The sequence below is a fragment of the Trachemys scripta genome, chromosome 4 (genome assembly GCF_013100865.1).
Source record: "Trachemys scripta elegans isolate TJP31775 chromosome 4, CAS_Tse_1.0, whole genome shotgun sequence".
Taxonomy (NCBI): Eukaryota; Metazoa; Chordata; order Testudines; family Emydidae; genus Trachemys; species Trachemys scripta.
In genome coordinates, this window is record NC_048301.1 from 87,042,989 (window position 1) to 87,061,779 (window position 18,791).

Sequence of the window (18,791 nt, forward strand, 5' to 3'; positions counted from 1 at the left end):
CCCCCCCCCCAGGATACTTGAAGGAGACTGAAACAAAGGACAGTAACTACAGGGGGTGTGAGTGATTGCTGGACCCAGGCTAAAAGGAGCTTAGCCTGTAAAAGGGAGCACTCTGAAACTGGTGAGGAAATTATCTGTATTCAGTTTGATTAGGCATAGATCTGCGCATTTTATTTTATTTTGCTTGGTGACTTACTTTGTTCTGTCTGTTACTACTTTGAACCACTTAAATCCTACTGTCTGTATTTAATAAAATCACTTTCTATTTAGTAATTTACTCAGAGTATGTATTGATACCTGGGGGAGCAAACAGCTGTGCATATCTCTCTATCAGTGTTATAGAGGGCGAACAATTTATGAGTTTGCCCTGCATAAGCTTTATGCAGGGTAAAACGGATTTATCTGGGTTTAGACCCCACTGGGAGTTGGGCATCTGAGTGCTAAAGACAAGCACACTTCTGTGAGCTGTTTTCAGGTAAACTTGCAGCTTTGGGACAAGTGATTCAGACCCTGCATCTGTGTCTGGAGCCAAACAGGAGTGTCTGGCTCAGCAAGACAGGGTGCTGGAGTCCTGAGCTGGCAGGGAAAACAGAAGCAGGGGTAGTCTTTGCACATCGGGTGGCAGCTCCCAAGGGGGTTTCTGTGATCCAACCTGTCACACTCAGTATTCTTTTGCCAGTTCAGACCACTTTATTGTTCTCCTCACCTACAACACTTTATTCATATTCCCACCACTACCACTGAATTCAATGGGAGCCAAGAGTGCACATTAGAGGGGAAGGATTTGGCTGTAAAAGTGCTTCAGTACATAAAATAACCAAAAGTAAGAATAAGCGGAGAGCATTATGATCTGAAAGGAGACTGACAGGAGAGTAGAACATCTTGACAGAAAACCAATAGCAGGCTCATACAATCTGAAAAAACAACAATAAATAATGTTAATGATTCAAGAGGAAAGATGGGGTGGTGGAATGATGAACCTAAAATGGAATTTGTGAGCTGCTGAATGAACACACTTCATAAGTGCACAGCTCTCAGTCACTCTGAAGTTTTGTTAAATAAATGACTCAGTAAATATTTAGGAAACTGCCTTGCTAAGGAATTTTACTAGTGAATGAATAGTGAATTTGATCACAAGATGGGGAAATATTTTTCCAGCAGCCGTAGCACTTTATGATTTGACCCTGTCAGATCTTAAGAGCAAATAACTTTTGGGCAGGACCAGTATTCTCAGTGGGAGCTTCAAACCTGTTACCTCCAGGTATTCTCCACTGTCTGCCTGCTCCTGCCATAACACAGTTGTGTGATAGGCCTTCAATTGAGGCTACTCATCGTTACACCCACATTTTTTCTTGTACAAATTTTCTAAAATAGGTGAACAATGATCCTGTGAGTCTGGGGGGGAAAAGGAACACTCTTTATAAAGATTTCTTATATGAAGAAGCTACAGTAGGATTCAAAACCATCTTTTTATTAAGAAAGATAACCATATGTTCATGGATGACACCAGCTTCATTTAACCTTTTTCAGAGCACACTGACTATAGTCAGACTGCCCTGGAAGATCAAGGTTCTTTCAATTATGTTTTTAAAAAGTGGTGCTAAAAATGGGCCAATCATTTATTCAGTTTGGGAAAAGGACTTTTCTATGTTCTGATGACTTTAGTTAAATTCAAAGAAATTCACAGTTTACGCTCATTTGACTCAGGCTTTTGTCAAAAGAATGCACTTTAGATGTTGAACATGCAAACTTCTAATTTGGTAGAGCCTGTTGGCCATTGTTAATAGAAGCAGATAAAACATGCTGCTACAGAACAATTTTTCTCTCCACTAACTTCTTTTCAAATTACTTTAATTACCAAAACTGAAGGTAGACTTATGAACTACACTGTGTTCTTAAGGACTTCCATCAATGATCTTCTAACCTAATTAAGCCAATTTTGCCCAGTGTTCAAAATAAGGGGTGAGGGGAAGAGTGATGATACTTTCCCACCACAAAATCCACCTACATGAGGTGCCAAAATGAGTGGCTGACATACTTTGCCTTGATTGCTGAGTCAGTTTTTTCTATCCTAAGGATGGAAATTTAACGGGGGAGAGGGTTAAGACAAGTCCTGGAAATTTGGTAATATTGCTTAGTACATCAACTGGATAAGTGATATGGCACAGATTTGATGGCAGACTCAATGGTTTAATTTTATGCAGCCTGATTTCTATCCATCAGGCCTGCAATTTCTTCCAATTTATCATATAAAATCTCTTGAAAAAGTCAGTTTTACCCATTTATTTCAAGTTCCTGAGGTTAACCACTAATGCCCAAGGAGGAAAGATCTATTATTAGATGAAGATCTGAGGGACACACCCTTCCATTGAAAACTTTTCTTATTACAGGAGCAATTAATTTCTGACTGCTGTCAAGAGCCATGGATTTCCTATGCCTGAGCCAATCCTAACCAACCCCATCCCCACTATCCCACAAGGAAACTTTCTAGTTCTTCCGGATCAATGTTATACTATTTCTTAAAGATAAAACGTTAATGAATAGCAGAATCAAATTGCTCAAATGAACTTTATATAAAGATCCATATTCTGGTAATTACAGATAAACTATGGAAACTTTACTCATGCAGCACCATTTTCAAACTGCAAATTTATTTCAGATAATTTCTCACTGAGAACTATTAGTGGGTGAGGTCATATATTTTATTGGACTAACTTCTCTTGGTGAAAGAGACAAGCTTTCAAGTTTACACAGAACACTGCAAACAATTAGTGGATTAGTAGTTAGTTATGGCCTCCTATTTGTAAAACTAAAACACAACTATATATTCTCTAGAATCTGCCCCTTTTTTCTGCAGTTGATTAACTGAAAAGTGGTGTAACAGGATGCTGGGCAAGAACTGTTGATTTAGCCCTCTGTCATGCCAGCTCCCATTACGGGAAGTAAATTGGAGCTGGCTAGAGAAAAGCTGCGCCTAACTGGGGAATGGGAAACAGCTGTCTGTCCAATTAACCTGGGGCTATATAAAAGGCTGGGAAGAAAGAAGCCAGGGGGGAGCGAGAGAGTGGAAGCAGAGCGATAACTCATCCCTCCTGGGTGCAGACACTAGAACCCGAGCTGTGTATGGGACCACAACCTGTAAATAAGCAGTACCAGTGGTTACTGAACCCCAGGGTCTCCGAGTGACTTTGTCAGCACAATAGGGGCAGTAGCCAAGAGGGCCCTGCAGCCCCCTGTTACAGGTGGAATATAGAAAATCTTGTCTTGTTGATCCATTCCAGCAATCTCTCAAAAGACAAGTCAGTGGGAAAACAAACATTACTGAGCAGGGTGCTGAAATAATTTCCAGAAAGCATGTCCTTCATCGCTCAATGCTCGTGACAAATGATGATTTCAGAAAGGTTAAAAAGGAGTCTGGTACTACTTTTAACACAAAATCCGGAAATATATTAGCAAAAACGATCACATCATCATATCTTGAAAAGTTTCAAAAAGGCACGAGTATGTTATTCCATATGGCATGAGTAATTCGTAATCTACAATATTCTCGAGCCTTGAGTTCAAATTTACATCATCCTAAAACAAAAGTGAACATAAATTTGGGAGCTTCAGCCTTACTCCTAGAAAAAACAATGCAAATTAACGCTACTGGAAATTTGTTTCCAGGAAATATTTAAGGCTGGAAAGTTGAGTCATAAACCCCTGAATTTTGACATTAATCATAGAAACAATGACAGTCCGTCAAATTCGTTTTCTGCACATTAAATAATTGTAACGTTCAGGCTAAACAGTAGTGAGAAACAAATATTCATAATATTAAACCATGATCACCTCACCAGTTAGTCAGCAACCAGGATTATTTTGCCTAGTAGCATTTTCTGCAGCTCCAAGAACAATGGGGATTTCTTATTGATTGAGGATTTTACTGTATAAGACATTCTCATTCCACCTCCAGTTAGGCCTGTAAAGCTGAGTTTACATTCTGCACATTTTTATGTGCAATAGCTAAGATTTTCACACAGGCTTTATTCAATTCCTGTCCCTTTTGCGCTGCCAAAATTCCTACCATAGTCCACATATTTGTCAGTCTCTCAAATTGCCTTCATGCCTTCTTCTGCCTCATATGTGGTTTGACCACCCTGAAGACAAACCTCGTTTGTTGTTCATTTTCTCTGACTACTCATTCTGTCAGACTGAAAACTTCTTGGGGCAATGACCATTCCTTCTTGCTTGTCTCTAGCATTTCTTGGGCATTATCACAAACAAATAATATAAATAATAGTGTTTCTTTTAGCTGAGACCAGCAATATTTTCATGGTAAACCCACACAAAGGTCCATGTTTTTGTAGATGACAACAACTTCCAGACAATCCAATCAAAGGTCAGTGGGTATTCTAGTATGCTGCACCATTGATTACTTTGGTGGTAGCTACACATAGCAGACCTCTTCACCTCATCAACTGCCATATGCCAGTTAACATGGCATCTGTTGAGGAACACAAGATAAAATTCCTATGTATGTATTCCTTTCTTGCTCAAGGGATCCCCAATTTTAAAACTTTTTTTTTTCTCTGCAGGGGTCGGTTGGCAGGGTGACTTGTTGCCCGTTAACAAGATTGGCAAGGGATAGAATACTACATTAATATATTGATAATGGATGCTATTGATTTAACTTTGAAGGCATTCAGATACTATGATGATAAGGGGAAGTACCCAACCTTTAAACAGGTTATCCTTAGGCCAATTCCTGGGATTTTTTTTGTTCTGAGATAGGGCTTCTCTGCACTTACCAGGGGTTGAGGCTGTGGCGATCAATGCACAGGGGGTCGATTTAGAAGGTCTACTGAAGACCCACTAAATCGACTGCAGATCGCTCTCCCGTCAATTCCGGTACTCCACCAGAACAAGAAGAGTAAGGGGAGTTGACCGGAGAACATCTTCCATTGACATAGCGTATTGTGGTAAATAGATCTAAGCTACATTGACTTGAGTTACGCTACTAACGTAACTCAAATTGTGTAGCTTAGATTGACTTTCCCCCATAGTGTAGACCTGCTCATAGACTTGAAAAGCTGTTAACAGTGGAAAGAAGTGTTCAGTTGTAAATAAATTACTTGTACCTAAATTGGCACTGGTTGATACACTTGCATGCTGGATGTAGCTAATTTCTATGCATATACTTACCTCTGCTAGCATGTGGTGCAGCACTTAATGTTTTATAAACATTTTGACTTTTATGATAAGATCGTAGATGGAAAAATTCTACTGAAGGCCAAAATTATCAAATGTGGATGCCTGAAGCAAGGCCTCTAAATCTGTATTTAAATATCTAATTAAATGGCCACATTTTCAAAGATGCCAGGCTAAGAGGTCCAAGTTACTTCACAGAGATTGTGCATACTCAAGCCATCTGGAAATCAGGTTGACTTTATTTAGGTGTCTTAAATGTGGATTTTGGAGTATAATTTTGGGCAACCAAATTTGAAAATGTTGGTTTTACAATTGTAAGGTACAATTGCAATTTATAAACAAAACATGTGTAGTCCTGCCACAGATTTATAGGGGAAGAAGGCTGATCATAGTTAAGATGTAGGGCTGGAAATCAGGAAACCAGTATTCTATTTCAGCCAATGTCCCAGGCTACTTCTGCAATCTTGACAAGGCAGCTAAACATTCTGGGCAAAATCCTGACCTTATTGAAGTCAAATATAGTTTCATTCTTAGTTTGAACCAGGATTTTACCCTCTGGTCCTTAATTCCCTCATCGTCTACTAAGGAAAAATAATAATCCATGGCCAATGGGGTGGTGGTAATTATTTATTCAGTACTCTAGGTGGGCATGGCAATTCACAGACCACTAAAATACATGGCTCAGGAGTCTGCCCACACAGAAGCAGGATCTTGGTGTGCTAGGACATTTGTGTGGGAATTTCAGATAGACAACGGTCTATAATTTTGCAGTGTTGTTTATTATTTACTGTACATCATAAGGCCAGAAAGACTAGTTGGATCTGAGCTCCTACTCCCTTGGAGGCACCATACAAAGATTTATGGTTTTATTAGCCACCCACAATCCCTATTATTTTTTTCTTGTAGATTCACTGAAAAATTGGAAGACATCTATGTAAATCTTGTTTAATATGTAGCTTCATTAGTGGTAATAGTCCATCAAGATGATTTTTCTTGTGTAGTGAGCTGTCACACCAAATTCACAAGCTGTCATCCAGATCCTGTCTTCCTAGAAATGGAAATTTACAGTTGGCTGAACATCATCACTTTTAAATGAAGGAGATTTTTCAGGATGTCATCTCAGAAGTCTGACCTTCCTTTTGTGGGTGCAATTTACACACGGGGTTTGTTGCTGCAAGTGAATTCTAGACATGAATCTGAGTGTCCATACCAGATTGCAGGAACTAGTCAGGTGGCTACATTTTTGGGATTTGGGGGTTTTGTTGTTGAATACTTAAGGGCTATATTTGTCAACATTTATGTAAGTGAATATTCCAATTCTGGCTGATTAATGTTGCTGGACCTTACATATGTGACTCCCACTCCCTTGAATTCCTTGCTAAAGAGCAATTCATAGTCACAATCCAGAAACTCAGAGACTGCTTTCTCCTTGTACTGTGCCCCGTAGGGGGTAGGAAAGAGGTAAGACCATCACCTGACTTCTTACTCCTCTGCCTTGGCCTTGAAATTAGCTGGGTGCACTGGGAGGGAGCAGGCACTTTTTTGAAGAGCAATCTAGGTTCCTTTGGGTCAGTACAGCCTGCTCAGGGCTATGCTTAAAGGGGCAATCTAGCTCTCCGTATGCTGTATATATAACATATAGTAACACTTTCAATAGTGTTTTAATTTATGTATGATTTATAGCTATTGATTAAATTATTAGTAAATGAAAATGCTTTCTTTAATACCTTACTGTAATGCATGTTATGGAATGCATTACTATCACATGATTGATAGATAATTATATAACAAATGGTTGATAAGCCTATTATAATGTGTAGATATTGTTGAAACAACATCTACAAGCTAACAGATTTTAGGGTTACATAAAGTTGTAAAGTGCCATATAATTTCTGAACAATAGTATACTTTTTCATACAGTACATTAAATTAAACTTTCACATAGTAGGAAATGTTACCAAAATCTATCCAATGAAACCATCAAAAAAGGCTCAGACTCATTTTATGGAAAACTTTCTTCATGTCTAATTATTCATTAGATATTACTAATGAGTTAGCAATAAATGTATAGCCCAATAATGCAGACTTTCCCCCAGTTTCCCTGCCAATTGCAGTTCTGCCTGAATAAGGGCTGCTGGATTGGGGCTCCTAACAAGCATCAATAATAAGTTAATGTACAAGTCAATATCAAGGTGATGAATCAAACACACAAAAGTAAAGCCTCAGTGTCCACTGTCTTCGCATAACTGATTATCTCTCTGTTCTCACTATGACTAAAGCCTTGCCAGGCAAATTTATGATACCTCAAATGACTTTTTTTTTCTTAATCTCACACTGCAAGGAATCCGACTACAACAGCGTCTTTTTCCAAACACTTACAGCAAAGAAAATGGGCCAGCATTTTGAAGGCTCAAGCTAAGGGAGGATACAGGAACCACAGTGGGGGAGTTCCTTTTGTTACTCTGAAGGAGGTTTTTAAACAGAGCCTCTGGTTGTCTCCTACATTGTCTTGAATGCTTCTAAATGTGTTTGGATACTAAACTCTAATTTTGGTGTACAAAAGAAAAGGTAATTTTTATAAACATTTTGTATTACAATTTAGTAAATGGGTACGTTCTGACTAAAAGGAAAAATAATGTTTAACTGCTTTTGGTTCAGGAAAGCATGATGTTACTGAAAAATACTATATTTCCCATTTACATAATGCATATTGGAGGTGCATATTATGGCTTTAAAAAAAAGAAATGTTACTATCAAACTGTTTTACTGCTGATGTTAAAGAAATACTAAAGTACTGATAGTTTAAGAAATTACAAATATTTGTCAGCAGAGATGTGATCAATACTGGATTTTTTTCCCTTTTCCAAAAAATGATGATGCAGCTATCACATTTACTCATTCATAAATGTCTGTTTAAAAAAAATTAATATATAGTGGGCATAATATGGGAAGTCATAGGGTTACCTTTACAAGGACCACTCTTAACTTGCTAATTGCCTTAGATGGCTAAATAATGTTACCTGACTATGTTGTATTTCCTACATGGAATATAAGGAAGTATAGAGAATACTGCAGTTAGAGAGGTAGTGTTACTTACTGTAATTCCATATGCTGTGACACCATAAGGAAAACTGGCAACCTTTTTTAAGAGCAGTCACACTTTTCCTCCCAGAAACTCACAATTTAAATATATTTTTTGCAACTTTCTTTTTAGAAAATGTTTTCCATTTTTCTTAAACTAACAAATATTTAATTTTAACAAACAGACATTTGCATAATAAAGCTTAAGTTCACAATATAAACAATGATTCTACTGGAAATAATTTGATAATCTGAATCACAGCACACAGAGAAATGGAATTATATAAAATACAGTAAAAGAGTAAAAACAGTCTCTGGGAGTTTAGATTTATCATTAATTTAGCCAGTGAGAGAATATTTTATAATGATTTGAGTGAACTCTTTTGTCTTTCACCACACTTAATGTTTACGGTATATGGAACAAGCTTATAAATAAATGTTGGGACCAGGCAATGGGAATTTAACTGTTGATTTCAGTAGTAGTAGGATTTGACCCATTGTCTCACAATGTGAAGTGGGATGAGTGAGTGAGTGAGTGTGTGTGTGTGTGTGTGTGTCTGTGTACACAGCATATATATACATATATGTGTACTGACAATATTTCTGTGATTTTGACTATATATGTATCAATATTTTAAACAACAAATTCTGACTTTAGATATCTGAGAGTAACACCTAAGTATCAGAGAACAATGTATAAAGCCCAGATCCTGCAAACACTTACACATATGCTTAACTTTAAGCATGTGAATAATTCTAATTGGCTTCAGCAGGAACATTTGAATACTCAAAGTTAAGCACATGCATGTTTGCAGGCTCATGGCCTAATGCTCTGTAGTGGAGACTAACTGCTTAGCAGTCTGTTTCTCTCAGAGTTCATAGAGTCTGTCCATATTTAAAAAAAAAAAAAATTTACAGAGCAGGTTCCTTTCAAAACTCCTGAGTGAAGTTAAACTCTTTCTCGGTGGTTCCACCATGTGAAATGTTCTGTAATTATTAAAACAACAAGGAGTCTGGTGGCACCTTAAAGACTAACCAGACTCCTTGTTGTTTTTGTAGATACAGACTAACACGGCTACCCCCTGATACTTGTAATTATTAAGATATTATACAGTCCCACTATTGCTCTAGCTAACTTCAGTTACTCATTAGAGGACCAATATCATGTGAAGGAACCTATAATATTTTAAAATACACACACAGACAAGTCCATGGAACAGGGAATAATCTCCTGGATCTTGATCAAGGTTATTAACACCTCAAAAGTAGAGGTGCTCAGGTCCAAGTTATAGGTTGAATCTATCTCTAGTAAAGATGTTTAGATAGTAAAGGCAGATAGTAGTAGAGAAAAGTCCCGCTAGAGTGATTGCTCCTTTAAAACTTGCCAGATTTCTCTTATATGTATACATAAGTTCAGTTTTTGTAATATTCTTTATACAAACTATTGGAAATATCATGGGGTAGTGTTACCAACTCTCTCAATTTTATCTTGACACCTTAAGCATTCCAACAGCAGAAGTCCAAATAAAAAGAATCCCATGCTTATTTTTTTAAATTCCATAATTGATAAACCAATCTCATAAGTTTAGGGAACTTACCCATGTTTTTTGAATGCTTGGAATTGGCAATACTGCATTGAAAATACTGAGAAAATATTATTGGCAAGCTTTAAGTGTGACTAGTGTAGGTAATTTTGCCACTCCCCCTGCCAATGCAAAGTTATTGCCTACAGTATATTTTCTAGTGCTTTATGCAGCTTCTTGTTAAGCATCTCCAGGGATGGGGTTTCCAGTATATACTAAGCATTATGTAACTGCAAGACAAAAACTGAGCGGCAAAGTCACTACTAGACAATCCCCTGTTCTAAATGGTCTGTGGATTGTTAATAAAAATACCATCAATGTCATAGTGAAGAAAGAAAGGAGGTAAACAATTCAGTACATTTAAAATACTACATGTAGTGTTTTGGGGCCTGAGTGCACTGAGGTTATGTCTACACAGCAATTATCCACCTGTGGCTGGCCCATGGGACCTGACTTGGGCTCACAGGGCTCAGGCTTTGGGGCTGTAAAATTGCAGCGTAAATATTCAGGCTTGGGCTGGAGCCTGAGCTCTGGGACCCTGTGAGGGGAAGGTTACCAGAACCTGGGCTAGGGACATAGGTGTTTCATTGCTGTGTAGACATACCCTTAGGCACTTAGAAGCCTAGCCCTTAGTCAATAAGTATAATTATTCAGTCATGACTATTGAAAGGTAGTGTTCAAATTTTGAAAAATTAATTCCATGTAGGAAGTGAGGCTGCCTTGCATGACGTAATACATTATTCTTCGCTCTTATATAGCATCTTTTAAAAATAGGAGAAAAGAATCCTTCCTGACCCCCTAAACAGGCAATTGGCTAGACCCAAACTATCTCTCTGGCCTGGTTCCTGTTCCTAGTTCTGGTGGGTAGGATGGCCTGCTGGAATGGAGCCAAAAGAGGCTCAACATGGCCCCTGCACCTGGTTAAATCCTGGGAGCTGGGGAATGCTGGCCAATCAGTACCACTCTCTCCCAGCTGGCCAATAGGTGCCAAATTCTCCCAGTGGGAGGAACTACCTATTGTTCTTTGGCAAGTGCCTCCCTCCCTTGCTGCTGGGGCTGTCCCCCTTTCACTGTAAGCCCCAACAAGTTCCTTCACCCATTGATGCAGGTGGATGGCATTTATCTTTCACCTAAGTCACCTTCACTCTTCTCACTAATCATACCTCTCTGCCAGGGCTATTTATAACATTCCAAAACTCTGAACAGCTTTGAAACCAATTAAATTGCACCAAGGACTGGGATTAGTCCATAGTTTAAGTGTACTGGGTGTATCACTTATTCCAGCTCCTGGGCAGGAGGGATGCTTGAGTGGTTAGGGCACTGTCTTACGAAACGGGAGATCCAGTTCAATTCCCTGCTCTGCCATGGACTTCCTGTGTCACCTTGAGCAAATCATTTAGTTTCTCTGTGCCTCAATTCCCCAGCTGTAGAATGTGTATAATAGCAATTTTCTACCTCACGGGATAGAAAATTTTGAGGATAAATGTATTAAAAGATTTGAAGCACTTTGAGATCTACTGATGAAAAGTCCTATTTAATAAATAGGCATTATTATTTATCATCATCTTGGGTTGGGGCGGGGTAGATCTTGTTTTCATGGTATGTATATTATATATGACTCATTTGTATATGAGCAAGAATATATATATGTTCTTCTTTAGGTGTGCCTTGTCCACCTTTGTGCAAACCACACTCCATTTTGCAGCTAAACAATGTCATTTATTATTAAGGCTAAGATTTTGTCACGGATATTTTTAGTAAAGGTCAGTGACCAGTCACGAGCAATAAAAAAAAAGTAATGGAAGCTCGTGACCGGTCCCTGACTTTTACTAAAAATATCTATGACAAAATGGGGAACTCAGCTGTGGGATCCCCCACACCACCCGTGGCAGCTCGGCACGCCCAGGGGGCCCCTCGCAACTCCCAGCTGCTGTGGGCTGAAGTCACAAAGGTCTCTGGAAGTGACGGATTCCGTGACTTCCACGACGTCCATGACAAAATCGTAGCCTTACTTATTATGCATTCCACAGTTTGGAAGGATTGGTTGACCAGAAATTGTTTAATTTCTAATTGTTTTTTAAGTTAATCACTTAATATAAATTACCAGCTTACTTTGCAACAGTTGTCATTTTAATGTTACATAGCTTCTCTGCTAAACTTACTGTACACTATGTATTCAGTGCTCTAGCCAGAATTTAGCTCTAATATACATACAGTTTTTAGCAATGGAGGGGAAAATAACCTAAACTCAAGGCAGTGACAGTCTCTTGCAACAACATAGCCCTAATCCCAACTGCGACTTCTATATATTGTTGCAATACAGATGCTAAATAAAAATAACAGGCTATACAGAACAATAAACCAGAAATTAAAAAATAGGGAACATTATTTTTCAGTACAGATTTTGTATCAATATTTTTGTTTATACAATGTACAAATCAACTTTTTAATTTCAATGTAACCTAATCGTGTGTGTGCGTTTCTAGGGGGGAAAAAAAAAAGGCTAGAAAGATGGAGGAAATGAAAAGCTAGACAAAAACGGAAGCCTTTCTTATTAGCTGGTTTTGTTTCAATGTATGACAATATTACCTATATGTCCTCACATTAGTCTTCATTATTTTGTAATCAGCATTTTGTGCTCTCATAGGAAGAATGCAATCTATTCTTTTTCAGTTGGCCTCGTCACTTTTTTCCCATGGTTTTAGTAGTAGTATGATTGCAAAATAACTTTTAAAAATATCCTAAGAGATCTGTGTGATTTATTTTGGATATGTTCTGAACCACATAAAAAAACAAATTAAAGACATATTCGTCTAGTAGTTCAGAGTATGCTTTCTGAGATTTAGCCTGTTTTTTTCCTTTCAATACTCATTGGGTCAGCATCAGAAAGTGTCTCTTGTTTCTGTTAAATCAAGAGCAGCACTAATTTTCTCCTGGTCCTCTGAATTCTACTGTACACATTTTAATGTCCAGTACAGCTAAGTAGCCTCCTATATAGCTTACTGTATAAAGCAGGGATGGGCAAACTTTTTGGCCTGAGGGCCACATCTGGGTACGGAAATTGTATGGCAGGCCATGAATGTTCACAAAATTGGAGCTTGGGATGCAGGAGGGAGTGAGGGTTCTGGCTGGGGGTGAGGGCTCTGGGATGGGGCTGGGAATGAGGCATTGGGGTGCAGGAGGGTCCTCAAGACTGGGACTGAGGGGCTTGGGGGACAGGAAGGGGATCAGGACTGGGATGGGGAGGTGGGGCGCAGGAGGGGGTCAGGGGTGCAAGCTCTGGGCTTGCCTCAAGCAGCTCCTAGATGCAGCTCCGGCACCCCTGCGCGCCACCCCGTCTGCAGGCACCGTCCCTGCAGCTTCCATTGGCCATGGTTCCCGACCAATGGGAGCTGTGGGGGTGGCGCTTGGGGCAGGGGCAGCGTGCGGAGCCCCCTGGATGCCCCTATGAATAGGAGCCAGAGGGGAGACATGCTGCTGCTTCCAGGAGCCGCACGGAGCAGGACAAGCCCCCAACCCTGCTCCCTGGCTGGAGCAGGGCAAGCTCTGGACCCTGGTCCCCGGCGGGAGGTCGAGGACCAGATTAAAATTTCTGGAGGGCCGGATGCGGTCCCCAGGGCCATAGTTTGCTCACCTCGGTATAAAATGTACTCAGTTGAAGGCCTTTTTTAATTCCTATTGGACAGATTTTGCCATTGTTACTCATGTTGAGTGTAGTACCTTACTTTGCAAGCAGTCCCTCTGAAATTATTCTATAATAATTCCAGTGGACCTGAGTGTGCCACCCTTACATTACAAATAGTACCTTACTTTATGAGGAGTCCCACTGATGCCACGGAAATCATGGGCAATGCTCACCAAGTAAGGTACTGTTCAAGCAAGGAGAAGTTGCAGAATTTGGCCTTATGTTACTCAATCATACAAAAAGCAGGGTTGTTATAGTGGAGGAAACAAAACTATATATAATATACTATAGTCAATATGCATGTACATGCATTTTTTCAGTATCTATTTAACTAATTAACATAGGCATAATTATAGGGAAGTCAAAGAGAAAGCTCTCTGCCCCTTCCAATCACCCAAAATTTCAGCTTCGGAAGGATAACAATTGTCTTTCTTAGAATCACCAACACCATGTGCCAGGCCCAAAAATCTTGGGATTGGCTTAAAAATCAGATTCTTTTAAAAACAAAACAAAAAAATCCCTGAGTTTGGGATTCTTTTTATTTGCCTTCCAGTTTTTGAGTCTGTCAAGTTCATGCTTTCAAACTTTTCTTTGCAACCATGAAGGCCAGAAACTTACTTTAAAACAGGGCTCCACTGAGTTTTAAGTGATGAATAAATCTTAAATGGTCCCTTTCTGATAGGATATTTACCCACACATGCCATGAAAGGATTAATATGGATTTGAGAAGCCAATTAATCGCCTTGTTTGCACCTGGAAGATGGGCCAGAGATAAAGCCTAGATTGGGAGAGGGGGAGAGCTAGAGCTTTTTCCATAAAGAACTGGGTGAGCCCAGGTGGAGAGTGGAGACCCAGGGGAGAGGCGGGAAAGAGGTCCCTCTCTCTGGGAAGCAACATAAAAGACAGCTGAGAATTAGAGAAAAGCAGACAGTCTTCTCCAGGGACAAGGTGGAAGCCTGACTTGAGACAGGGACCTGAGGAGTTGTAGTTTGCTTGAATCCCTAAGTGAGGAAAGGAGTGTTCCCAGCTGCTGGGCTGTGGGGTTGATTGAGGCATAGAAGCCTGTGGCTAGACAAGAGGACAGTCTGTTGCCTGTTACAAAGTGGCTGCCAGCTGAGCCCAGCTGGGTTGAATGTTTGGTTTTGCATACATTTTTGTTGAACTTTGGTAAAGGACTCTGTCCCCAGAAGGGACGGAACTCTGTAAAGTAGTCTGGCTGGAGGGCCAGGACACTCCTACATATGGAGTAGGCCAAAGGACAGTGGGAGAGAACTGAGGGAATGGGGGCTGTGATGCCATATCCAGCCCAGAGAGGGTGTGTTGAGGCAGCAACTTTGCTACACCTTGTTATACAGGAGTTAATCTTGCAGTATGTATATTTTGAGAAATATAATGATGGTTTTTACTGTTACTTTTTCTGACTGCAACTACACTTCAAATTTCCATATGGTCCAAGGATCTTAATATATTGAACATCTCCCAGAGCCCATTTGTGTGTGAACTATGAAAGGAAAACATGACGCCATCACCAGCTGTTCAGGGCAAGAGATGACTTCCAACATGAAACCTGGATTTGAAGAGCAATGCCTAATTTAAATAACATTGCTAAATGAGAAGATGCTCTCAGGTTGCTTCACATGGACTAAGAAAGACTGTTTTGATTTTTGGTTTGCAAAAACACCTCATTTGCTAGCTTTAGTTTTTGCAAACCCAGAGATATTTAGTATCAAGTTTCTATTTTATCTGAACCATGAATGTTTGGGGGGTTTCAGTTCTGGTTCATCTCTAAATCCAATGGTTGGATCGACATATAACTTACCCTTTCTATGGTGTCCTTTTATAGATAATCAGTTCTGAAGTTGCATAAACCTTTTGTGCTTAACAGCTATCCATGACTTCAGAAAAGCATTAAGCGGTTGAGTTTACATCAGTACTGATGAGATCAGTAGTTAAATAATGGATTATATGTCAGTAACAGCACATTGGAGAGGTTTTTTTATGAAAGCAACTGTTTTATTGTATGTGAAATATGGAAGTTTTAAAACAGAACCCACAGTACTGAACATCCAGCAGAGTGAGATGTGGTTCATTTCAGGTCTCCTAAGACTCTTTTTACTATATTAGACAATAAGTCCACCGTAGAATTTAGAACCATGTATGGAAAATATTATAACAAACAAAATAAATGTAGTAAAAAGATTCAAAATTTTACGTGACCTCTTGTAATTCTCCAAGAACTTTACTCCAGGGGTTCTCAAACTGGGAGTTGGGACCCCTCAGGGGGTCGTGAGGTTATTACATGGGGGTCATGAGTTGTCAGCCTCCAACCCAAACCCGGTTTGCCTCCAGCATTTATAATAATGTTAAATATATAAAAAAGTGATTTTAATTTATAGGGGGAGGTCGCACTCAGAAGCTTGCTATGTGAAAGGGGTCACCAGTACAAAAGTTTGAGAACCACTGCTTTACTCTTTCTGTGTCTTCTACTTTTGTGCTTTTGGGAGGTGGTTGTTGATATTTTGTAACCTACTGGAATTTGTAAATGGCTTTTCATGGATCCAGAACTACTTAAGTTAGTGGTATATGGTATTAGAAGATTTTACCAGGTATTTTGAAGGGATACTTGCAGTGCTGCAGAGCATAATGAAACTAATATTTCTATTTATCATAAGAGAAAGTTAAAAGAAATAACACACAGCTTCAAGTACTGTAATTCCCACAATGAATAACCTAAATTACTTGAATCCTGTGAACTTATCAAGAAAATCTCCTGTATGCCAAATGCACATTAAAATGGGGTGGGGTTTTGGCCACGTGTGATGCTGGTACAGCATATCTTACTTTTGCAGTGGAGTGGCCGAGCTGAAACTCTTCTTTGAGGGGTGGTGAACTCCATATGTGTGTATTCAAATCCACGCTCCTTTTTTCCAGAGGGTTTTGTGGGTGGCTTCGCTGTTAGATTTCTAGCTTTCAGAGCATCCAGTGTGACACCAGAAAAGGCTATCCTTCCTGAGGAAAATAAAATATAAAAATAAAAAATGACTTCCAGAGGTGACCTGGAAAGCCAAGTTCCTTATAGTGGGATCAGGGTATAATCATAAAAGGAGGAAGTTATGAAAGACTTGAAAATTACAAATAAAAACACTTAACTAAACCAAACCCTCACATGGAGACTAGTAAAGCAATGGTGGCTCTTTACAGCAGATAGTTTTTATCCTTTTTTGATGAAGATAAAATATGATGTTTATCCACTGCTGTAATTGTTCCCCAAATACAACTTTACTCACCATCAGCTGTTCCAAAATTCTATGGGAGACTACAGCCCCAGTTCTGCTTTTGTTAGCGTTACTCCAGACTTCCATCAGTGTAACTAAGATGAGATTCTAGCCCTACTTTTCAGAGGCATACCATCATAATCAGGGCCAGCTCCAGGGTTTTGGCCGCCCCAAGCAGCCAAACAAAACAAAAAAAAGAAAACAAAAAAAAAGTCGCGATCGCGGTCTGCAGCGGCAATTCGGCGGGAGGTCCTTCACTCTGAGCAGGAGTGAGGGACCATCCACCGAATTGCCGCCGAACAGCTGGACGTGCCACCCCTCTCCGAAGTGGCTGCCCCAAGCACCTGCTTGGTAAGTTGGTGCCTGGAGCCGGACCTGATCATAATGCTCCCCAGAAGGCAGGGGAAATAACCCTGTAATTTTCCACAAATTTGGGCTCGTTCTTGCAAACACTTAGAGTAACTTTCCCCATGTTCCTACTCTTGTGCATATTGTTATTCACATATGTGTTTGCATTATAGGGTCCTAAAATGACAATGTTTCTTGCAATTGTTACCATTCTTTGTTGTCATTTTCCCCTGGCTCTTTGAAAGAATAAAGTATCTTTATTGTTGGAAAAAGAGTGAATAAGATTCAGTCACTGGGTTTGAGTCAATTAACAGCGCTGCAACTTTCTTGCTCAGGAGTGTGAAAAAACACCCCCGTGAGGGCAGCAAGTTGCAGCGCTGTAAAGCACCAGTTTAAACAGTGCCCCGGCACTGGGAGCTACGCCCCTTATTGAGGTGGATTTTTTTAGAGCGCCGCAACCACATAAGCCATGTTAAAGCACTGCCACGGAGCACTTTAGGATTGCCAGTGTACACTAGCCCTAAAGTGAGTTTTCTGCCATGTCTTTGATATTATGTGTTTGCCATCAGTCTTTATTACACAATGTCAGTGTTTCCCAAACATTTGAAAATTGAGTCCTTATTCAGAAGAATGAAACCAATCTTTTCTTCCACCTGCTGTGTGGTGTTAAAGGCCTACACATCTTGATTTCTATCCCATTTGCTTCCTACACTTTGGGAAATACTTTGTCGTTGGCACATCCTCTCCTTTCTTAAATGATGTGATAAGCAGTGAAATAGTTGTGTGCATCTGAAGTAGTATCTGTTGAAATGAATGGGGGTGGGGTGGTGAGAGGACTTCATAATTCAGAGCTGCTATTTCAGGTTTTCTGAAAACTCTGGTAGATGTAGGCATCTGTTACTCATTTCATGCTTGAAGGTTTTCTTTGCAAATGTAATAGCTAAAATGTGTGTTATAATTAAACCTGAGATTCTGGAGAACAATTGTCAGGTTTGTCCATGCCTGCCCTTCCAATTACCCCTTCACATGCAATTCAATGAGCACATGCCTTGCACTATGCTGTATTTATGTTTAATTTTTAATTTTTTTCTAATGTATAATTCTGTTTGTAACCAATTTTATTTGTTTTTCAGAATGAGATGAATGCCATAGCATCATCAGGCCTCTTCTTCAAAGATGGTAAAAAGCGCATTGATTACATCTTGGTCTATAAAAAGTCAAGTCTACAAATAGAAAAAAGAAACACTTTTGAAAAGAACTTGAGGGCAGAGGGCTTAATGTTAGAAAGAGAGGTATGTCTTCTAGTATATATTTATTCTGAGATGACCTAGAAATTATTGTGATAAACTATTAAATGTTAAGAATATTCCTAATTTGTTACAAACAGACTTTCAAAATTATAAGTGTTGACCAGGATTTTAGTGTTATATGTTACCATCTAAATCAGAAAGGGACAGATTCACCACTATGTTGATTTTGTTTATGTTGGCATTATTCCATTTAAATCAGTGGAGATGAACTGATGTATGGAGTGGTACATTGGGCCCTATCTCCTTAGAGTTTTCTTTCTCACTCTCCTAGTTGGCACAGATGGGAGTACTGTGAAGTAAAAACTGAAGTCCACCAACT

At 39.5% G+C, this 18,791-nt stretch overlaps 1 protein-coding gene across 1 annotated transcript in view; it reads left to right on the forward strand.

Moving 5' to 3' along the window:
- ANO3 (anoctamin 3) overlaps positions 1-18,791 on the forward strand; it is a 363,106-nt gene that overhangs the window by 247,927 nt on the left and 96,388 nt on the right. The window contains exon 5 of the mRNA XM_034768757.1: positions 18,296-18,454. Within this exon, the coding sequence (XP_034624648.1) occupies positions 18,296-18,454 (159 nt within the window). The remainder of the gene's footprint in view (positions 1-18,295; positions 18,455-18,791) is intronic.